The 23,990-nt window shown below is 39.9% G+C and overlaps 1 protein-coding gene across 4 annotated transcripts in view; it reads left to right on the top strand.

Moving 5' to 3' along the window:
• The window catches only part of sbf2 (SET binding factor 2), a 148,872-nt gene extending 125,474 nt beyond the window's left edge, over positions 1 to 23,398 (top strand). Inside the window, exons 27-42 of one of the 4 annotated variants that reach the window (XM_056265750.1) lie at positions 398 to 594; positions 2,316 to 2,453; positions 4,173 to 4,256; positions 7,563 to 7,637; positions 8,422 to 8,597; positions 9,325 to 9,501; positions 9,973 to 10,074; positions 14,690 to 14,875; positions 16,087 to 16,213; positions 16,485 to 16,612; positions 17,908 to 18,132; positions 19,117 to 19,224; positions 20,399 to 20,589; positions 20,682 to 20,769; positions 20,856 to 20,987; positions 22,147 to 23,398. In XM_056265750.1, coding sequence (XP_056121725.1) covers positions 398 to 594; positions 2,316 to 2,453; positions 4,173 to 4,256; positions 7,563 to 7,637; positions 8,422 to 8,597; positions 9,325 to 9,501; positions 9,973 to 10,074; positions 14,690 to 14,875; positions 16,087 to 16,213; positions 16,485 to 16,612; positions 17,908 to 18,132; positions 19,117 to 19,224; positions 20,399 to 20,589; positions 20,682 to 20,769; positions 20,856 to 20,987; positions 22,147 to 22,245 — 2,233 coding nt within the window. In that variant the 3' untranslated portion in view covers positions 22,246 to 23,398. The remainder of the gene's footprint in view (positions 1 to 397; positions 595 to 2,315; positions 2,454 to 4,172; positions 4,257 to 7,562; positions 7,638 to 8,421; positions 8,598 to 9,324; positions 9,502 to 9,972; positions 10,075 to 14,689; positions 14,876 to 16,086; positions 16,214 to 16,484; positions 16,613 to 17,907; positions 18,133 to 19,116; positions 19,225 to 20,398; positions 20,590 to 20,681; positions 20,770 to 20,855; positions 20,988 to 22,146) is intronic. The other 3 variants (XM_056265752.1, XM_056265751.1, XM_056265753.1) reach the window with 3 other exon arrangements.
• Positions 23,399 to 23,990: the final 592 nt, after the last annotated feature.

Here is a 23,990-nt window from a genome sequence, read left to right as displayed (position 1 = left end):
CAGAATTGCGTGATATAAACTCGCAATTACGTGTTTAAATTATATATTTTGTAATACTGACTTTATAACTCACAATTGCAAGTTTATATCTTAAAATTCTGAGAAAAGTCTAAATAGTTGCAATTATCTTTTAAATTGTTTTATTCTATGGCGGGAACAAGCTTCCACACAGATGGACATCACAATACATAAGAAAAGATCTGGTGATACTTCCGCTTCATTGTGACTTTAAACTGCTGTTTCAGTCTAGGTGGGTAGCTCACAAGGTTTTGGAACAGAGTGCACTATGAAAAACAATGACAGAAATTGTTATACCATTTTTTATTTATTTAGAATCAGCAGTTTCTTAGCTATTACTGTTGAATCATGAGTTCTTCCTAAATGGTGTGGTTTGCAGTTACCCTGGTCTCCTGGTGGTGCCTCACACCGTGCAGGACAGCAGTCTCCATAAGGTGTCCCGGTGCTATCGGCACAACCGTCTGCCAGTTGTGTGTTGGAAACACCCTCGCACCAAAGCGATTTTACTTCGTTCGGGAGGTTTTCATAGCAAGAGTGTTGTCGGGCTTTTCAAGTCTCAGAACCCTTCCTCAGCAGGTATGTTTGTGGAGTAAACTATGCAGAGTTCACCAAGCAGTCTTCGGGAAGTTTTACAGTGAAACATAGCTAGGGGTGTAAATATTTGCTCTGACTAAAACTAGATTATGATTTTGATGAAAGGTTATTCTCAGCCCTAGACGACATGCCTGTTCACTGACTGTCTAATGCATGCTGCACACAACACTGGAAAGTGATTCATTGTTCTGGCAAGCATTAATCTTGATTTGATGACTTTATGCAACTTTGGGGACTATGAGAACACAGGGTTTTTGTTTACAAGGTACCAAATTGATAGAGCAAGCACTTTGGAGGATGAAATAATCACTGGATTTGACAAAGGTAGCCATGTTTTTCACTCAAACTACCACAGCATTAGTTCAATATTTTCGTGGCTGAACATAAAGAAAACAAACTGTGGTGGGCCACTTTTTCAGTGTCTGATTCAGAGTCTTCCTGTTGTAGGTGGTTCTTGGCCAGAATAAGCTGCAATGTGGACCAGACCTTTGGCTATTTAGTCCGGCGGTGACCCTTTTTGATCAAAGGCCCCCATTATCCAATGCAATATTCAAATGTCTTCATTTTGGTCCCATAAGATATTTCTGCTGTAATTATGCCAATGATGCTTGTTTTCAAAATTGTATTAACAGAAACTGGGATTGTTGATTAGATTAAAGTAAATACTATTTGTTTTGTGATTCTGTATGTTCTTCATAACAAATAATAGGGGGAAAAGAAAATATGATTTCTGTTTACATATTGATTTTTGGTTTGTTCTTATTTTTTAATATAATGCAATAATTTTAAGTTATCTTGTGGTCCTCTTGGAAATTTTGGTAACACTTTACTTGAAGGGGTGTACATAAGACTGACATGACACCTTCATAACCATGACATGACATATGTCATGAATATGAAGTAGGGTTTATGTATGTTTATGACAACTGTCATTAAGTGTCTTTCGCTCAATAATGACATTTTGAATGCAAATATGACATTGTTTAAGATGTTTTTGTTATGACACCTTGACATAAACCATAACATCATAACCTGTCAGTGTCTTTGTCATGACAACTTGACATTAAATTAAGTTAAACTGTCATGTGGTTGGTTTTGACATTGGCTGTCATAAGGCCATTATAACTGTGTCATGAATATTTTTCGTGACCTCATCTACAGTGGTACAAATTGAATTTGTCATTAAACAGTTATAATGGCTTCATGACAGCCAATGTCAAAACCAACCACCTGACAGTTTAATGTAATGTTAACCAATAAAGCTAAGTGGTTTCTTAAGTTTGATAATTAATCTGCTATGTCATGTTTATGACAGGTTGTGTTGTCTTAGTAATGTCAAGTTGTCATGACAAAGACACTGACAGGTTATGATGTATTGGTTTATGTCAAGGTGTTATAACAAAGACATCTCAAACAATGTCATATTTGCATTAAAAATGTCATAACTGAGCGAATGACACTTAATGACAGTTGTCACAAACATGCATAAAACTTCCTTCATATTCATAACATGTGTCATGTCATGATTATGAAGGTGTCATGTTAGTCTTATGCACACCCCTTCAAGTAAAGTGTTACCGAAATTTTCTCTGGCCCCCTGGTTGAGAACCACTGATTTATTCAAAGGTCTGGCTATGTGAGAATAATAATAAGTTGTCAAGACAGAAGCAACTGTTCTAATGATGCTCTCTTGCTGTTACCAGCTCCGGCTTCCTCAGAGACCTCCAGCAGTCTGGAACAGGAGAAATACCTGCAGGCCATCCTCAGCTCCATCCCCATCTACTTCAAACCCCACGGCAGCAACACCCTCACCAACCGTTCCCTCATCGGCTTGTCCCCAGGTACTGCAAAGATATCAGGTGCATCCTCCACTTAACGCCTGATTCTTCAATTCCTTGTGTAGATTTGTTTTTGCCCCTTTATGTGTTCTTCAAGGCTCTTATCTCCTCCTGGTTTCCTCTTGGTTGCACAAAATGTTATTTATGTTTTGGGCTGATCTCCAAAGGAACTGGAGCACAATTGTGTGGTTATGTAAGGAGAGCAGGACATGACGAGGTCACCTCCCATCCATCTCTCTCCTTGCACTCACTGCTCTCCACAGCCGTATTGCAGATGGCTCAGACCACACAGATCCTGCCCCGTCAGCTATGCTCTGTCGCCACCATTCATTTTTCATTTATTCCCACCTGCTGGGTAAAAGGCAGCCTCCTTTCACCAGTAAATGGCTCATCTTAGTTCTGATGATAGTGCTGCATGGCAGCTTTAAGTCCTCTCAATTCAAAACAGACCTTCAGTCTCGACTAATCAAACCACGAACGGCATTCATACAGTTCAGAAGTTCACTGAACTTCATACAGTTCAGCTCACTTAGCACGTCGTTCGTGGTTTGATTAGTCGAGACTGTTTTCCAAAGATGGCTCCTGTCTGTATACACGAAGTGGACTGTCTTTATCTTTATCTTCTTATTAAACTGTCTGTACACTTACAAAGTTCTCAATGCTTCGTTTTGCATGTAGGGACCCTCATTATGTTACTGTGTTCGTGTGGGGCTATTTTGAGCCTTGTTAGTGGTATAAACTAGCGATTTATTTTTACTTATTAAATGCCCCCATTACTAGCGTTATACGCTAAACAGTTTTTAGAGATAAAACTCTTTACATTCGATTATCATGAAAACAAATCTCAGAGAACGGTTGACTAGACACCAATGTTTTATTAGACCAAAGGTTCATTTTGCGCCGGAGTTCTCCTTTAAGCCAGTCCCAGACTAAAATGCAAGTTTTAACTGTTTTAACTGAAAGCAACTTGCACTGACATATCTTAAAATATGTCAGTGCCATTGTTTTGTCTAAAGATGAATACCAGTAATGCTTTTTACGAAGGCAAAAGTCACCAAGTCACATCAGCATCCATAAGCTAAAGGTCTAGCTCTAGTACTAATCCCCGTCTGTTATGGCCTGAAAAAAAGGGTTTAAGTTCAGTTGACATGTTTACTAACTACAACAACCAGTAGCTAATTCCACTATAGTAACCAATTTGCCATAAAATACTGATATCGGCTGAGATTGATATTTTGTCTTAAGTCCTTGTTTTTAAATTCAATGTCTTCCAACCATCTCATTCCAACATCTCATGAGGTGATGAGAAATAGGAAATACATAGAAAAATAATTAGATCTGTGAGTTGGGGGCAAAAACAAAAGTGTTGCGTTTATAATTTTGTTCAGTGTAAATGCTTTTCCAACAGCAAGTCAAGCAAAACAAATGCAGCAATCCCAGAATGCCTTGCATTGTTGCTTTACCTAACATTCGAATGTTTTATATATTGCTATGCTGGTTAGATAAAAATTGTGAATGATGGCGTGATAATTGAGTGACTTAACAGACCCATGAAGAGCATTTCAGCTCAATGTTTCAATCCATTACTGAATGTTAGGATGCTATCTATGTTGGTATTTGACAGTTAGCTGCTCACTAGGGTGTGGAAAGGGAAGCAATGCCTTGTTTGCTCATGTTTATACGTGATGCATGGTGTGTGACTGTCTATCTTTATCTGTTTAGCAAGCGAAAGAAGGGCAACAAGAATATCAAAGATGGCCCCTGTCCATTTGGACATTTCCTTCACCAATAGCTTCACCAGAGGAGGTGAGTTGGCCTCCACTCTTCATTTCCGTCGACTCCACGGTGATATTTAGCGTGAAACAAATTCCCCATCCTTCATCTGATATCTTTAGTTGACTGACTTCTGTCTTGATATCTCATTATCTGTGTTCTGTCACAGACCACAACTCTTCCCACACACATACACACAATCATGCTGCTTTGACTTTGGCCCGCTCTTTAATTTTTTGCGGTGATGGTTCTGCTGAACTTGCAGATATTTTTAACTTGCCACAATCCTCCAAAGTACAGAGAATTACACTTAGCCACATTTAGAACGCCCATTGTGAATGATTGTTCAGAAGTATTCACCTCCCCAGTAAGGTCAATATCTGCACAGAAAATTAAAATGATATTACAAGCATGAAGGTGGAAGGTCTTTGCTGTGATCATGTCTTGTGTTTTGTTGTACATCATGGGAAGGGTATAACATAGATCCTATTTAGAGTGGTGGTTAGAAACACCTGTACAGATATTCACATCTTCTCCCATTACCAAACACTCACATGTAGGTGTAGGTGTAGGTGTAGGTGTAGGTGTAGGTGTAGGTGTGTGTGTGTAGGTGTGAGAGAGAGAGAGAGAGAGAGAGAGAGAGAGAGAGAGAGAGAGAGAGAGAGAGAGAGAGAGAGAGAGAGAGAGAGAGAGAGAGAGAGAGAGAGAGAGAGAGAGAGAGAGAGAGAGAGAGAGAGAGAGAGAGAGAGAGAGAGAGAATTTTATGTTAAGGACATTCAAAAATGAAAATTCAGTCATTTATTCACACACATTTCTTTCCAAACCCATGTGAAAGTCTGAAGAAAGAAAATCACAAGATTTTGGAACAACATGAGTATGGGTAAATGAGGACAATATTCAGAACGTCTTGTTTTGAACTTCAAGTCTTAGCATAAATCATTTTATGTCAGGTATGATGCGTCAAGTTCTTGGAAAAGAGCTCATGATTTTAACAGAGACTGTGTATAAGATGCAAGTCTCAGCTGATGGCTCAATGTTAACTCCATGATGTTTCTCATCATATTTCCAGGGTTCGTACAAGGTGCTTGAATTTGATTTTTTGAAATCTAAGTCTTGGAAAACCCTAGAAATCAGCCATATTTATGAAAAGGTACTTGAAAGTGCTTGAACTATTGATAGACTATAGGCTATATTAGAAAATAGTGTTTAATTTTATTGATAAAACAATCTGTTCTCACCCATCTGATATTGCTATAGGAGCCATTTCACATGGCTATGAGTGTCAAATTGCTTCATATAAATATTCAAGCATATGACACAGCTTTCATTCTTCAGGTCAATCATATATTCATAAGATAAAAAAATCTGTTTGAAATGACAAAAGCGATGTCTTTGTGATAGTATCCTTTTAATGGCTAAAGTTACCACACTTTATTTGTACCTTTTTTATTTATCCATTTACCTTTTTGATAAGTCTCTGATTTTAGTCCTTGAAAACCAAAAAAGTAGTGCTTGAAAAGTCCTTGAAAGTCCTGGAATTTCATTTTACAGTATCTGGAAGAACCCTGTATTTCTCAAAATCTGGGTTATAGATAGCAGCTGCTCTTGAAGACTCATTTTTTTGCTGTTATGCACTGAAATCAGATGGGTCAGTCTCACCACAGCCAAATATATTCAAGCAGGTGCAAGCTAAGACATTTCCCATCATGTGTTTTTCACAGAAATGTGGAACTGATTTTTCACTTCCTCATTTTCGGTAAAATCATTTTTTTTTATCATTAATGGTGAAAGCATCAACTGGTCTGATTCATTCAGCACCTTGTATGTAGCTATTGCCACATGATCAATATCTCAAATCTTGTGATTTGATCGGGAGACATGCACTTTAGAAACTGGTGGGTGGGTTCTTTTGACTTTTGCCAGTAAATAACCCCCAAGAATACCCATTGAACCACAGCAATGCCCTGGCCACCCACAACACCTTAGCATTCTAAACGCTAGTTTTGTATCAAAGACTTCATATACAGAAAGGCGGTGCACTCATATTACTATGAATGGGAGAAAGTGCAATGCGCAATATGGAGAAATAAGTCCCGCCTCCTAAAGAAAAGAGCCAATCGCTGATTGGTAAAGTCTTCGCATCACTGCAGCTGCCGTTAGAAGCTCCGGTTCCTATAGAAACAGTAAGTGTTCTGAGACTGCGCATGTGCATTAGCTGGTCCTGCCTAAACAATTAAATTTTTTTGTCATAATTCGAGCATTTAGAAACAAAATTTATGAGACAGATTTTATGGTGATTTCAAATATGAAATGTAATCATAAGCTTGGTGATCAGTTTACTTGCATGCATAGAGGTGTTTCAAAGATGGCAGCCGAGTGAAATGACTTGTCTTTGTTTTGTATGGCCAAGCACCACTCACATTTTCTTCAGAAAATGTAAAAATCTAGATTTCAATATACATTTTCTATTTTTTCTTCTATTCTTCATATATTCATCTCATTGATATAATTCCTGTCATTCATGTAAACCTTCAGCCATCTTATTGTCTTCATTGATGCCCCATCTTTGCATACTTCACATGATTCTTCAGGTGATCTTCGATTGAGGTTGACCAATATTGTATTTTGCCAATAAGATCATTTTTATGGGGGCAAAAAGCAGATTTCCACATAGCTTTTATGAAATCCTGTGTGCAGTCTATACCAGAAATCCCAATCCCAATAATATATATAAAAAAGATGAGTACTGGAACCAATAAAAGCGATCCATAAATCAGCGATTGCTCGCCATAAGTGATTAGTGTCAGAGTTATGCTGGGGTACACACTACATGATTTTCAGTTGCCGACAGTTTTGTAGAAATCGCCAACAAATGCCCAAAATTGGAGGCAAATTGGTGAGCGTTCACCAATTATCAAAGACGCGATTTGAGAGAAGCGCCAATGCCGGTCAATATCACTTCTCGTGTGTGTTTGGTTGTGAAACGTAGATTGTAGACCAGAGTTGTCGGAGATTCTTTCTATTGAAATGTTGTGTAATGTGCACACAACAGCACCTTATTGGTACCCCAGACTGTCATGTAGTGTGAGAAGAACATCGATCCAACAACTTTGAAAATCATGTAGTAGTGTGTCATTAGCAGAGCAGTTCCATAAATTGGTCGACCTCAAATCTCAAAGCAGCATTTCTCTCTCCTGTCTGTCTCATGAGCTGAGGTGCTAATGACTGTTCTGTCTGTCTTCAGAGAGGGTGATGGTTGCATGTGTGTGAATTTTGTCTTCTGTTTTTATTTCCTGTTCCCCTGTGCCACCACCAACTCCTGCACCCTTAATCTACCAGTACTCGGGTACAGGGATAAACTATTCACTCACTCAAACCAAAAAGCTTCAGCTAAGGGAAGAATTCCCAATCAAGGTATAGTTCTCTGTTTTACTCATTCTTACTAACCTAAATCCATACTTAACTTACTATGCATGTGCTCTCTACCTCTATCCATACATCCATCATCCATAGTGTCTGACATTTAAACCACATTGAGGTTAGGCTACCAATGACTTTTCTGGTTTACAGAACTTGTAGTAGTTTGCACTGGCAGGTCTGTAGTGAGGTTCACTGGTATCTTAGTGCTTTAGCTGATGACAGGTCACTTGAGTCATCATCACTAAAATGCAGCAGCATTGACCCTGTTTACTAAGCCAGTTAACATTCATGACGCAGTCGTTCTCAACTGAACTGTCCAGGACAAGTTTTAGGAGAGAGGTCAGTAAACTATATGATGATGTGCTTCCAAAGAAACACGTTAGTGTATCTCTCACACGCACACACACTGTTTTCAACATTGATACTATCAAGAATGATTATTAATAATTAATCACATTAATCTCCAGTAATAATTGATAATAATTGACATAATTATTCCAAACTTTTGACCAGTTTGTGTATGTATTGAGGTGCCAATATATATACACTTCAACTTCCACATATCTCCTGCCCCTTACATGTTTATTTAAGATTTTGCCTAATTTGATTATGGTTTTAAGCTACCAATAAAAATATAGTACTCTCAGCTCCCTTTAGCACATCAGAAGATTCCATTTTATTCTCGTTATTAGTTACGCTGGTTTGTTTTTATTACGTTTTTTTTATACTCCTGCCTAACCTGTGTTCATACATCTGTTGTACCGCTTCTCTCTGAAAGGTGTGTGGGCTAGTTTGCGGTCTAGCAGCAGATTCATGCAGCACCCCGCTGTCGACGTGGGCGCGCGGTTGGCTAGCAAGGATCTGGCGCCCCCTACAGGCATTGAGACCCTCCAGACCCAACTCCTCAAGCATCAAGCCGCTCTCTACATCTTTGGTGAAAAGTCTCACTTGAGGGTAAAGGTGTTACACTTACAATCAGTGCTTAGAGAAGAAGCTAAGGATTTGATGCTGACCTTGTGTGATGAACCGTAGTAATTGTACAAGAAAGCAGGCCAAAAGCAGCATTCATTTCTAAAATGCGTTTTTTATTTCTGTGTTGAAGTGTACTAGGTCATATCACCCTGCAATACTTTGATAGTGTTCTCCTCAGTGCATAATAAATTTAAGACTAGATAAGGACCTTTTAATAGCCGTTTATAAAAGCCCTGATTTATTGACACAATTTGTCTGTTTGGGCTGAAATCATATGACATTTGGATGCCTGAAGGAACTTTGTGCTGCTTTTGTGTTCCTTTAACCTTGAATGTAAAAATGAAGATTAATATTTGGAATAAATCAGAAGAGAGGTTAACAGTTAAGTAAACTCAAAGTTATTTGGCTTGTCCTGCTTAGTACATAAACAGTCTGTTTTGAATTTTTGTTGATGCCTATGAAGTGGAAATTTAATTTCATCCACATTAGTAAAATAGTTGGTCTGCTCAAATTTATGGTCTTGGATAGAATATAATAGCTTTGTTGATGCACAAATTTGTGACTTTGGTCTGTAAGTAAGCAAAACTTCTACACAACACAACGTTCAACCCCGAGGCATAATCCAAATGTTTGTTTTTATGCTATGATCTTTCCAGAAATTAAACAAAACAAAGTTAAAAATTCAAATCCAAATGCTTTTTCATGGCAGGGCTTAAAACTGGACTCAGCACTGAACTGTGAACTGGTGCCGGTTGAGTTTGCAGAAACCAGACAGGTGAAGAGCTCCTTCAAGAAGCTTCTGAGGGCATGTGCACCCAGTTCCATGTCCTCAGACACCGAGGAATCGTTCCTTAAGGCTCTGGAGGAGAGCGAATGGATGCTGCAGGTTAGCAGGACCTCTCAACACACATTCCTTGTGTAGAACCCAGTTCTGTATGTAAACTACCCCTGCACCTTCACCTTATTGTGACTCCGAGTGGCATATATCTGGCAAATCCACTGATAGCAAAGTGAGAAAACCAGAGACACGTTGACCTGTGTGACTTTGACCCTGTTGGTAATTCCTTCCTCAAAACTAGACACCCCTGGGAAACTATACAACACAAAGATGGGAAAATTGTATGACACAATTAAAGCAAAACAAAGTTGCTTACCACACTAAAAGCCATGCACTCACAAACCCCTTTGGCCTTACGTTCCACTCCGTCTCAGACACTAAAACAATATTATCTGTAAATATCCTTGCCAAGACACTCCGAGAGCTCTTAGTCAGCAGTGCACAATCACATTACAATAAATGTACAGGAATTGCTAAACTTAGAAGTGTTGTTTTGTACTCTGTGTGTGTGTTCAACAGCTACACAAGCTGCTGCAGCTGGCTCTGGTTGCGGTGGAGTTACTGGACAGTGGATCATCTGTTCTAGTTAGTCTTGAGGATGGCTGGGACATCACCACTCAGGCGAGTATCATCTCACACGTGTTCTATAGCAGTGGGTCCCAAACTGGTTGGCGCATCCCCTAGGGGGACCCGGAGTTATAAAAAGGGGGTGCGGCAAGGCAAAAGCCCAAAGTATACTTCAGACGTCTGCGTACACTGTCCACATGCAGCCTAATTTTTCTGTCCACGCAGATGGTGCGCATGTGCGAGTGACTTGAGTGCTTAAAAACAAAGTCCACTAGATATTGCGCTTTCTGCACTCATGGCCAAAGGAGTATACTTTGAAAGGCTCGCGAGACAGAGCAGAACGTGGAAAATGAAGTATACCCGGGCCTTATGGCCATGTGTCCACCAAAGCGTTTTTAGCCAGCTGAAAACGCTAGACGCTCTGCTGAAGACGCCTAGCTGTGGGCGCTTGAGAGCGTTTTGGCAGCACAGCGTTTTTTCCGTTGAGACGTTTCGTTGCTATGATACAGAATATCCGCAGCACAGTTTACTTTTAACTGATTTCGCAGATAATTTGTTTCATACTAAAAATTAATTTTTCATCCATTTTGTTCGGTTTGCTCTGCTGGTTGATGTCGTTGTACAGAAAGAATGTTGTGACAGTTGGTCGGTGTGGTATTAGTCCCGCCCCTCGTCCACTGTGATTGGACGGCTGGGTAAAAAGTGACAGTGATGAGCGCTGCGTTTTATCCAAAGTTGATCATTTTTCAACTCTCGGCGACCAGTAAAAACCGCTCAGCGCCTCGTTACGCTCATGGCGTTTAAAGGAGCTGTATGTAAGATTGTGGCCAAAATTGGTACTGCAATCACTTTCAAATTACTGTAGAGCTGTGTATCCCCTCCCCCTCCCCCCTGACTCGAGGTTGCCAGATAGGCTGCAGGATCCAGCAGGAACATAGGCTGCTACAAGGAGCTTTCAACTAGAGCAGAGCTGGCAACTCGGATGCCGAAACACTACTGACTTCGTGATTGGTAGATAGGTGGAGGGTGGGGCTTCAGGCCAAAACACAAGATGACAACATCAACATCAGTTGAGGGCTGCAACTTCACTTTTTAAATAACAATATCGTGGCCGTACTAACTGTTGTCAGAGATATAAGTATTTGATATGAACATGATTTCTTAATGTCTAGAGACACATCAGGGCCATTTTATGATTAATTGAAATACATTTCTTACATACAGCTCATTTAAAAAACGCGGCGCTCCCATTGAAAACAATTGAAAACATATGCCAGGCGCGTGGAAAAACTCTTTGGTGGACACACGGCCTAAGTGATAGTGTGTAATCAGCAGATTGTTATGCAAAAGACAAATCTTCACGGTGGTACAAGACCCCACTGCGAAATTATCCTGCTTATTATGAGGGTACTTTCCACATAAGTACACAAAATATAAATTTGACATTTTATTACCTCAAGAGATGCTTCTCAGTACCTGCTTGAGAGGTCTGTTATCAGTTGTAGTGGTTGTTGTCGTTCAAACACAGACCACTCAATGGCGCAATTGAAGAATCAGAATTGAGAACTAAGCATGTGAATAGAGAGCCTAAGTCCCTCCCCTTCCGGTCGACCACCATGGGACCTTATTTCGGAAAAATATTGTATGGTAGTCAATGGCGAGAGACAACAAATATTTTGATCTCGTTTGAATTGTGCCCTGAATTACACATATGATGTTTGTCCATTTAAAAGATACATTTTAAAGTCAAGAAAGTCGCAGTTTGATGAAAATCTGTTGAGGTATGAGACTGTGAAAATCCGTAATTACAAAGACTACAAACCCAAAAGGCGCACATTTTCTCTCAATGAATGAAGCTAACTTTACTGAAGCTAACGTCTGTCATTTTTTTCTATAGTCTTACGTTATAATCGTAACGTTACGCCGTCATGCCTGAGTGTTTTGTACCAGACTGCACACACACGAGCAGTGGATCTCGCTCGTTGTTTCGCTTCCCGGGAGATGTAGTTCATTGAGCGATTTTCACACAAAACTAAATGTTACTCTTCTGTTTCATGACAAACTGCGACTTTCTTGACTTTCATAATTATCTTTTAAATCGACAAACATCATATGTTACGACAAACAGATAAGTTGTCTCTCGCCATTGACTACCATACATATTTTTTCCCGGAAAAAAGGTCCCATGAGCCGGAAGCGGAGGGGAGGGACTTAGGCTCTCTATTCTGCACTAAGCAAGTACAAGTTTGTGAAAGGACTGCCAGTGTCAGGTAAATGTAAGGCAGACAATGAATCTACTTCAATCGTCACAACTAGTACCAAAAGAACGTGTCTATACCAGATGTGAGCGTTGCAACGTGACAAAAGCAAATAGAACAGATTATAATCAGTGATGTTGTCTACGATCAGTGATGCGGCACGACATGACATATCCCAGACAGTAAACTGACGCCGTTTGCACTCGCGCAAATTCTGACACAAAGGACAACTGGTTTTGCATCGTTCACTTGGTCGCATCTAGTATACAGCCTCAAGCTGTTGCGGCACGTCCGGTGTCGACACCAGTCCGGATTCACCAGTACAACTGTGGGTATTGAAGAGAGACTGCAGTGCGTCGTGTGCTTCAAAACATTAGCTACTGACAGTATGAAGTTGAACAAGTTAAGACAACAATGTTACAATGTTTCAGATAAGTCTTGTAAGATTTTGCAACCAAGTTAATATCTGAGAGTGTTTTTTCGGGTGGAGGGGACCGTGCTTGCCTTGTCTTTGACTGTTATCGGATTCAAATATTAATGTTAAGATGACGAATGGAACTTCCAAATTAATGTTTCCAAACCGGATTCCAAATGCTCTTCCATTATCTTTTGATTGTTAAAAAACAAAAACAAAAAAACACTGATTTTCCGAGAAACAGAAAATTTACTGGTAGTCGCCCCAAAAAATTAACATGTCGGTCTGCTCAAACGAAAAGAGCAATGGGAATGTCTACCTACAAATGCTTTATAGTTGTCTTGCACATTAAACTGGGATAGGAGAACACATTTTATTCAAAAACACATTTTCAATTGAAACTGGGATGTTTAAGGATTTATTTTATTGCATTAGAGAAACACTTGTCAAGTCACAGCTCATATTTTCCATGCCCACTTCAGTTAATGGTCATCAGAAACAGAATTATGTTCTCTGGCTGTCAACTGGGGTTGTAAAATTTAGCAGTGGTCAGCGCCAGAATCAGGCACGTGTCTGAACAAGACCATTACTGTTCACTTTCCCTGCCTCTTGACCATTCTGCCATTCTCTCTGCTGTATTCACCTAAATAGGCTCCATATGTCTGGCTCTGTTGGAGAACAAAATCATGCTTTTGTCATGTGGCCATGCTTTTAGTCTTGGTTGTTTTGTGATATTGCTTATTGGTTTGCGATATTGCTCTGATAATGCTTAATATAATCATCTTTATATAATTCATGAAAACAGATTGTGTTGCAGTTTAAAGCTTTGCTCTAACTAAAAGGAGAAACTGCAACAGAAATTTAAATTTAATCATGCATCTGGCAGACATTTTTTGAATTGGTATTCACATTTTGCATTTTTGATTATATATAAAAAAAACTCTGGGTAATACCAGGTGTCTTTACTACAGTATTGTGACGTATCTCTGGGATATTTAATAGGTGGCGCAGGGCTTGATTTCAGCAGACCTCGACACTAATCCCAAGCCGTCAAATTGACGAAGGAACGCCAGTCCAGAGGGGAAACAAATGTTCAGATTTTGGCTAAAGATAAAAAAAAAAAATAAAAAAAAATCATCTGTGGATTAACTTGCATGGATTATTTGTTCACCACTCGACTTTGTGCATTAAGTAAATAGGGTAAATTTTGATTTAATGCCGACTTTAAATTCTTGTGACAAACAGTGCAGGCCATTGTGTCACTTAAGATTAGCCAATCTCTGGGAAACAGCACCTGTCACAAAAATGTGAAGACAGATTTACCAACAGCTTGCGTCAGCGCAAACCCTCTTTTGGCGTAAAAAAACTACTGTCAGGATTTACTAAAGACACGCAGTAAACAAATTAGCTCTGATAAGGCATGGACACAGTTATCTTTGCGGCTGACCTTATTGCATATGGATTTGTAGGAGTTTCCCTTTTCAGGTGCAAAATTTATGGGAGGAGGGTATTTAAATGAATCACGCAACGTGATTTACTAAGGTTTGCGGTAGTCAATTTACTGGTTTTACCGCCCCAAAAAAGCATATCTTAAACCAGACTCTAATTTGTGCTGCTCTTGGTAGATTGCGTGGTCATTATGAAAATGATCCGGCTGCGTCTGTGTTCTTTAATTTGCGCGTCGTCAGAAGATCACTAGCAGAACTTTCCACTCCCAACTAATTTTCCCTGTTTAATAAATCTGGCCCTTAGTGTTCAGAATATTGCACATATAATTAGGCTGCCACATGGAGTTCTGGTACTGATGGTAAATTTTGTTTTCAGGTAAAAGCTGTCGGGATGTGCAAGTTGCGACAGTCTCTGATACTGACATTGGGTCAGCAAGGGTCAGGTCCAATAGGGCCAATATTTACTTGCATTGGGCACGTAGCAAGCGTTGGACCCTGTTTGCAACTCATGGTTATTTTCCTCTCTTCCTCTCCCAATGTTTCTGTAGGTGGTTTCCCTCACGCAGGTGCTCAGTGATCCATTCTACAGGACCCTAGAGGGCTTTCAGGTCCTTTTGGAGAAAGAGTGGCTGTCTTTTGGCCACAAATTCAGCCAACGTGGCACCCTGACCCCCAGCAGCCAGGGCAGCGGCTTTACTCCCATCTTCCTCCAGTTTCTTGACTGTGTCCATCAGGCAAGTTGTCCTTATAAGCAGTCATGTAGCAGACTCCTTTATCCAAAGCCGCCCGGGGTAATGTGTCTTGCTCAAGGAAATAATGGCTGATGAGATCTTGATGATCCTTGAATAAGCAATCTTCTGATGTCTTCCATCGGAGTGGTTAAAGATCTGGGCTGGAAAACCCAAAGGCTGTAGATTCAAACAACAGATGTAGTGACTCATGAACCCCATGACCATTGTGTACTTGAGCATGACACCTTAACCCCAGGTTGCACCAAATGGGACCGTCTATGTTAAATTTGAGTACGTTTCAGCTAAAAAACAAATGACCAATTGCTCCATCTCTCTTTTTCACACACTGCTCAGGATCACTTCATAACTCCCAATCTCTCTCTCACACACACACACACACACCCCTTTCTTGTTCTCACCATGCTTCGTCCATGAGCTCACAGCATTCCTGCAGCGTCCAGCCAGGAAGAGGAGGATGAGAAGCACTCAGCTGTCAGAATGCATGCTCTAGCTTTCCTTTTGCAATCCCCATGGTGGGCAAGTAATTTAGACAGAGATGCTTGTTCGGCCCATCTTCCTACCCCCCACCCCCTTTGAAATGATCGTACACAGATGGTGTTTCAACCTGCAGCCAGCATTGAACTTGCTTGAGTGTTTCGCCATCACCTCCCAACATCCGCACATTTAGCACAAACGGCGGAAAACAGCAATTTGGGGATTCTGTTAAGTCTGTGCTACATTAGAATAAGTAAAGGGCAGGAAAAGTTGTTCTCCCTCTGGAGACATGCGCACCACTCCCATGGTTTTACAGACATGCATTGTTTTAGGCATGTGTGATGAAATCAAGGCGTAGAGCACTTCAATGACCCAGCGGAGGTCCTCCAATGTCACAAACCACAGAAATATAGCGAATGCATCTGAAAATAGAAGTGTCTCATCTTAGAGGCAGCTGTTGTTTTTGCCAGGAAGTCCAGGTGGCCCGGAGTGTGAGAAATTCACAAGCTCTTCTGTCTAGATCCTGCTGGCACCACATTATCACATTATGTCCCTCCTGTTGCTGTTATTTTGGTACTTTTTAAAATCTCCTCAACGAATCATTTCCTGGGCGTTTACTAATCATTTTCTTGAACTGCAGTCTCAGTGGTGTCCTACCGTGGCCGTGAAATGAGGCCAAAAAGCTCCTCCAATATGACACGTTAACTTTCTTATTCCAGGTTCATAACCAGTACCCCCTTGAGTTTGAATTTAATCAATACTATCTGAAGTTTCTGGCATACCACTACATCTCCAGTCGCTTCAAAAACTTCCTTCTGGACTCGGACTACGAGCGCCTGGAGCACGGTGTGTAGCACAACCTTTTATTTTATTTTATTATTGTCATAATTACATTATTGTGCAAATGTTTTTCAGATGCATGTCATTATAGTATTACAACAGACATGTGCAATCTTGCTCAGAAAAGTTTTACCTACCTGTAACAGCCTTGATGACCTTTGGAAGCACTTCTTTTAAGTGCTGCTAATCTTATCAGACTTGACTTCTGATATTTTGTTTCACACCTGATCACATTACTCTGGGTTAACAAGTGCTCCTTTGTGTCTCCTCAATAAAGGCACATTGTTTGAGGACAAAGGAGAAAAGCAGTCCAAGAGAGGAATCTGTATCTGGGAGTGTATCAACAGAATGCACCGCAAGAGCCCTCTCTTCTTCAACTACCTGTACAGCCCATCAGAGACCGAGGTAAAGAGTATATCTGGGTGTGTGTCGAAGCACCAGACAGCTCTAATGGCTGTTACCCTAGAGCACTCTGCTTAGAGGTTATGTTGGTGACCGGTCCCAAATATGTTGTCGTCTATTGCCAGATCACATTCACAGTGAAGAATAGTTCCCCACAATTGCAAAACAGCATCTTTGACCTTATAAAGCAGTCTTGTTACATCTGAATCAGGTGGTCACAGTCTGAAAAAAAAAAAAGTTAGAATGCTCAAATCCAGGCTGTGAGTAAAGGTTGTTTTTCACATAGGGATCTTCTTACTGGCAGTCATCCCTGACATTGTTTCAAAATGGGTGAATCAGTTCATCCATAGTCACCCATAGCCCAAACAAAAACATATTTGAGGAAGTTTAGTGAGAGCAAAGGATCCTGTGGCCTGTTTCTTCTTTCTTTCCCATTCCCTTTTCACAACCAAACACTGTAAATGGGGCTACACATTATAATCTTGAAACTTAAACAAGATTTCTTTAAGGTTGAGAACGAAGTATCATGCTTCTAAGTTAAAGGTTCTTTGCTTTGGAATAACACTCAAAATAATGTCACCTAATATATATCATTGAATTCGCAGTCCTGAAATGTCCTGAATGTCAATAGCAAATGATCTGTTTATAATCGGATTGATGGCTCAATTGGACTGAAAAGTCTTCATGTAAACACTTCAGTCGATCAGATTGAGCTCAATCCGAATAAAAATCCGATCAAACGATTCAAACATACCTTGTGCACATGCACAATACCGTGATGAACAATTTTTATTTATACCTCACGGTCTTCTCTTCTGAGCTCTTCTGACATATGCCAGCTTTATTTTCAAACATGTCATCAAGGCAAAAATGGCAATTATGCTTGTGGTATCTCTATTTATCACATTTGGCTTTCTTCGGTCTAGTCCCAGACTAAAATGCATGTTTTTAAGCTGTTTTAACTGAAAGAAACTTGCACTGCCATGGTTTTGTCTCGAGATGCACACCAGTATTTTTTTTTTCAAAGGCGCGTTTATAAAAGCTACTTAAATGTCCTAATTGAACTAAAACCTAATCCAGGCTTAATCTAAACCCTGTCTGTGAAACCAGGATTTAGTGTTCATACACTGAAAATTCTGAATCTGAAATCAGATTGGATCTTTCCGATTGATGAAAAGTAGTGCATGTAAAGATAGGGTAAGGTTTTGGATAGCGACTAACATCACTTACAGCATCTTTTATATAATGTCAAAACTGAAATATACAATAAACAATGCTTTCTGTCCTTTTCTTCTTAGTCGGTGTTGAAACCATTGATTTCGATTCCCAATCTGACAACATGGGAGTTCTACACAGGGGAGACGCTGTCCACAGGCCCCTCTTATGACTGGTGTATGCTCGCAGTGCGCTCACAGAGCTCGGTAGACTCAGACACCATCGCCACCACCAAGAGAAGGATCGTCTGGCCCTGTTACAGCAGTGTGAGCCGCGCACAGCCTGATGCCATCACCAAACTATTGGCTGTGAGTCCATATGTCTTTGTCCATTTATAGTTTCTCTTTATCAGGGCCAAAATCTCAAAATCACAGCCAATCAGAAGAGTGGAGGGATGTTTTTTTTTCTGTTTGTATGGTCTCTAACACTGTGAGGGCAAAAGCTTAAGTGTCAGACATTAGCAGGAACCAAACATTTCTTAAACCCATTCGGACGGGGTTAGTTTTATAAGGGTAGATGGAGTAATGTAATTTTACCACAGGATGTCTGAAATATTAATGGCGAATTTGCACGGGATAAGAAATCTCATTAAAACTACCAAAAGTGAGAGGGGTAACTCGATTTGCGCACCGCCGCCACCTTCCTGTCATCATGTGCGTATTACGTTGCTTCCTGATATCATGTGTGCAGACTGCAGAGACATACATATATATATATATATATATATATATATATATATATATATAAAACAGTTAGGTCCGGTCGAACGATTTATTAATTAAATTCATATAATTCAGATCGGATTCTGGTGGTAATAGGCACTTACAGTACCTAAAGCTAAAAGAAGTTTTATGCCTCTAACATTTGCGTTTGATCTTCTTTTTTATCTGAATGGTATGCGGAAAACACTCGAGTTTTGCCACAGACTTGTTCCACCGCCTAGAACACAACTGAATACTTTTAAGCGCCTCCATACTTGAAAAACCATGGAAAACTACTTTCTTTTAAACAGAAAATGACAGAATATTTACGTACATATTTACAGCTGGTCTATTTGCACAGGATAAGCATTAGCTGAGGTAATTTTCCAGACCTTTTACAAAGTAAAAGTCGCTGTAATCTTTACTGACATTGTCCGTAATGATTACTGAGATGGCACATTCGGACGGGACTAAAATCACTGAAAAGCTGGACTGAAAATCACTCCATGTTAAACTAATCCCATCTGAATAGGGCTTGATCAAAGGAACCTGTAAGACAGGAAGCCTTAAAATGTGCTTGTATGGCTGCAGGACATTGAGAGGCTGGAGGGAGAGCTGGGACAGCAGTCTGAGCCCTGGCACACCACGCTGGAGAAGCTGCTAGACAGCATCCAGGAAGACCTCAAACTGGAGGGCAATGTGAGTACTGACACTTTTCACCTATGTTTTGTTCCTCTTTCCTTCACAAATGTAGCCACAATTGCCGGTCATCTTACCTGTTTAGCTAGTTTTCCATATAGTATATTGTAAATGTGCATGTGCACAGTATTAGGCCTGTTTCACATCACACACAAATGCAACATGTATTATTACACGGCCATATTAACATTTCTGCATTGAAGCTGGAGCTTTAATGCAGTGTGTGAAACAGGCTTTAAAGATGACATATTATGCCCCTTTTCACAAGATGCAGTATAAATCTATGGTGTTCCCAAAATGTGTCTGTGAAATTTCAGCTCAAAATACCCCCCAGATCATTTATTATAGCTTGTCAAATTTGCCCCTTTTTGGGTGTGAGCAAAAACACGTTTTTGTGAGTCCCTTTAAATGCAAATGAGTTCCTGCTCCCCGCCCCCATTCAGAAGACAGCCGATTCTTTACACGAGCTTCGGATACAAACAATAACAAAACACACAAATCTCACTCATCCAAAATCTCAGAAATAACCAGTAGCGGAGTGCAGCCTCACAGAGAGACTCAGGAAGAGGTTGCAACTTGTAGACGCACCTGGACGTTTCTAATGGATACATTTATGTAGTTGTTGTGGAGTTACATTGATTCATCTCATCGACTTGCATGTCATGTTTAACTTTTACACAAGTTGACACAGTTCTCTGAGGTCTTTAAGACAGCTGTGACATTTTTTGGTCAAATAGTGTTCTGTGCTCGTCTGTGCAGCAACGACAGAACAGTTTGCATGCTTTGCTTGGACTTTTGCCATTGCGTTAGAACTGGTTACACTGTTGTCGCTTGCGAAAACCAAATGGCGGCGCCGTGGGTGGAAACCTGCAGATTAAGGGGTGGTAATATTATAATAAGATCCTCTTCTTACGTCAGAAGGGGAGCGAAATCTGATCGGCTTATTTTTTTTACTTGCTTGCAGAGAAAGGCTTACCTAAACAAAGTTACTGGGTTTCACTTTCCATGTTTTCTGGGTTGGTAGCTGCACCGGGGACCCGATTATATCATGAAATCTGACTTTTCTGTATTTGAGTGCTATGTCCCCTTTAAAAAGCACCAATGCAGTGAACAAGTTGCAAAGTGTCTGTCTTCAGATCTCCTGATCTCACCTGTTGTGCATTTAATCTCATAGCTGCGGAAAGAGTCAGTGTCCATCTCTGGCCTGATCCCCACCTCCAACCTGCAGGCCTATCAGCGCCGCTCCATGTTACACCTCCCTGACAGCGGCCTCGGAGAGGACAGCAGCCCCACTGCAGTCAATGGTGTTAATCGCAGAGCAGCCACACTCTACAATCAGTTTACCCCGAAGAATGAAGACAATAGGTAACAATGACAGACGACAACACTGTCGTCGATACCGCTTCAACTAACTTCATGGACAAAGCAAACAAGCTATCAATTCTTTGTTTATACAGATCATTTGAGGGAATTCTGTACAAGCGAGGGGCATTACTTAAGGCGTGGAAAGCCAGGTGGTTTGTTCTGGACACAACAAAACATCAGGTGAGTGGTTGATTACACTTGTGGTATTTTGTACTTTAAAATACAGAAATAATAGAATGAGTTAAGGTAAACGACTCTCTCTATAGCTGAGGTATTATGAGACGGATGAGGACACAAGCTGTCGTGGATATATTGACCTGGCTGAAGTGGAGTCTGTCCTGATCGCCACACCAACCATAGGAGCCCCCAAACACATCAGTGAAAAGGCTTTCTTTGATGTAAGTATTCCACCCGGTGATAATACAGCGCGTGAGGATCCTTTAACTCTTACTGTACTAACACTGTGCCTGAAAATATATTAAAAAAAATTAAGGGAATTTTGTAGGTGCAATCTTCATGCTAGAGGAGCTAGTTCTCGCTATGTGAAATAAGGTTGACCTCTGTAGGTGTTGCGCAGTGACATGGTTTTACATCATAGCTGTTACTTCGACCAATCAGCATCCAGGACGAGAAATGCCAATTACTATTAATTATTCACTGTATACACTACCGGTCAAAAGTTTAGGGTTGGTAAGATTTTTAACGTTTTTGAAAGAAGTCTCTTATTCTCACACCTGCTACATTTATTTGATCTAGTAAAAACAGTAATAGTGTGAAATAGTGTTACTTAATTGTCACATGATTCTTCAGAAATCATTCTAATACGCTGATTTTGGTGCTCAAGCACTTCAAACATTTCTTATTATCAATGTTGAAAACAGTTTTGCTGCTTAATGTTTTTGTGTATACCTTTTTCCAGATTCTTTGATTAGTAGAAAGTTCAAAAGAACAGCATTTATTTAAAATAGAAATCTTACATTATAAAAGTAATTATTAACTCTTTCCCTGCCATTGACAAGTTTTCCCATCAATCTTATGTTTTCACTGTTATACGGTAGGAGGTGCATTTTCTGAAATAATACTGAATCCAAAAACAAGCGACGAAGAAGCAGAAACAAGCGATAAAAGCATTGCTTATGCACATCAAACATTCAACAGCATATAAATCAAACCTGCCCGAATGAAATGTTGAACCCATGAAGAGCTACAGGACTGTGAAGCTTTGAGGGTGTTGATGGACTCGATCTACTCCATCTATGTTTTGATCATTGAGTCCGATCCGGATGTAGTCTTTGACAAAAAAGTGATTTTGTTCAGAATGTTGCTTTTTTAATGACTTACTCTGTACTTTCTTTTGATATGTTGTTCGGTATGTTCAGATATTCATACAACAACATATTCTGCGAGCCATAAAAGTTTTGTGAAAATGATCAAAAATGCTGGCGCTGGCGCTGGCTGGCAACTTACAAAAAACACCGCTAGTGCATCAAAAGTTAATGTCACTTTTGATCAATTAAATGTGTCCTTTCCTTGCTGAAAAAGTCTTTGTCCCTGCAGCTGAAGACCACTAAACGGGTGTACAACTTCTGTGCAGCGGATGCTCCGAGCGCCCAGCTGTGGATTGACAAGATCCAGAGCTGCATCTCAGATGCATGAAGTCACATGACTCATCAGAACCACCTCTCACTGCAGGGAGACTCACTGTGCAATTATAGGACCGTAGTAAAGCCTTCAGTGCCTGTTGGAAATCCAAAAGACTCCTGAGCACAAAAACACTGCATTTAATGTGTCCCACTCCCTGGGCCCAAAAGCTTGATCCTGAGCCTATGTTCAGGGGATCGGGGGAAATGATGCAATGCACTACTCTGACATTCGCTGAACAAACTGCCACATGTAACTGACCGAGACCAAGCAATAGCGCTAATCTTAAACTCGGGGGTCAATAAAATAGTGACAAGAGGTGTTCTGCGAAACAAAAATACTGTTGCTGCTGATCAAATGCAAAACGACCACCAAAATCTGACAACTATATTTAGAAATATGCACAAGGTGTTAAAGGCAAATGATTTGCACTTAATGATATGCACTCCGTACAAAACAGATTTTTAATGGCTAGAACAACTAGGCAAAAGGCATTATGTTTTGACTACATATCTAAGCTTGGAGCGAACAACTTTATGCTCTAATGTGCAAAGTATTTTTATATATATATATATATATGTGCGAAAACTTTTTTTCAGTATGAATGTTATACTCATGCGTAACAGAGTTGTTGTTCTGTAAATTATTTTTTAAACATTAAAAAGTGTCACCTGTGTGTTTTTGTTGAATGGAGAGTTTGATGTGTGTATATAAATTACAATTCAAGCTTTTTATATTCTGCTGATATGCTATTAAAAATGTTTTTCTAACCTTTTAGTCTAACTTGAAATAAACACTTAAATTTATACTAAATAATTTTCGGATAGTTTACGGACCAAGCAAAGCACTTCCTGCCTGAGATGGTTGTCAATAAGCAGTTTTGTTTGAAATGAAGGGATGAACACTATATTTCTCTATTTTCCGTGAGGATATATGTGATGTTGATGGCTTTTTAAGGCACTAAGGTTTTATCTGTTTGGTGGTGTATCTGTAAAGTTAAGAAGCAAAATGAAAAATGATCAGGCATGATGTCTGTTACTGAACCTAAAATGACGTTACTGTATGTACAATACTATGTGGTGCCACTAATGTTTTTGGTTTGTTTACTGTTTTGGTTATGTTTTATTTTGGGTCTTGCTGTCATTTGAAATAAATCTAAAGAACTCGAGTTACTTTTTGCGACTGCATGAATCTCTCTCTCTAAATATATATGTGTGTGTGTGTTTGTGTATATCTTGATTTATCCATGAATAGTAAAAGTATAGCCCAGATGTAAATGCTAAAATCACGATTCACTTACTGCTGCATCCGAAATGTCTCCAAACTCAAATTAAATGTGTTGTGAAAACAAGGAAAATCCTTAGGTTTTAAATTGTGTCAGATTAATTTAACATTAAGATTTTGATACAACACAAATTTAGAACAATTAAGTAAATATCTGTCAAGCATAGAAACTTTGCTTTGAGGTAGTTGGCAACTTTTTTCAGTATCTTGTGACTAGACCGTTGTTAATGTTAAAATGAGTGCAGTTTTGAGTCTCTAAATCCCTGCATATTGTTCAACGTAATAGAAATGCCTCCTTGTACAGATTAACGGGATAAATGTATCGCTAGTGTCTGTCCCATTAACTAGCCCAACCTCCTTATCGAGCCCTGCCGTTGTATTATTATTAGTAATGCCATAAGGAGTTCTATAGTGGCCGTTAGCGTAAACTGTTTTTCTTTCAGGTCAACAGCTGTCATGGCAGCACACACTCCTCA

Source organism: Rhinichthys klamathensis, unplaced genomic scaffold, assembly GCF_029890125.1.
Source record: "Rhinichthys klamathensis goyatoka isolate OS25496 unplaced genomic scaffold, OSU_Roscu_1.1 h1tg000240l_1, whole genome shotgun sequence".
Classification (NCBI taxonomy): domain Eukaryota; kingdom Metazoa; phylum Chordata; class Actinopteri; order Cypriniformes; family Leuciscidae; genus Rhinichthys; species Rhinichthys klamathensis.
Note: the sequence above shows the minus strand (reverse complement) of the source record. Positions and strands in the feature narration are given on the sequence as shown.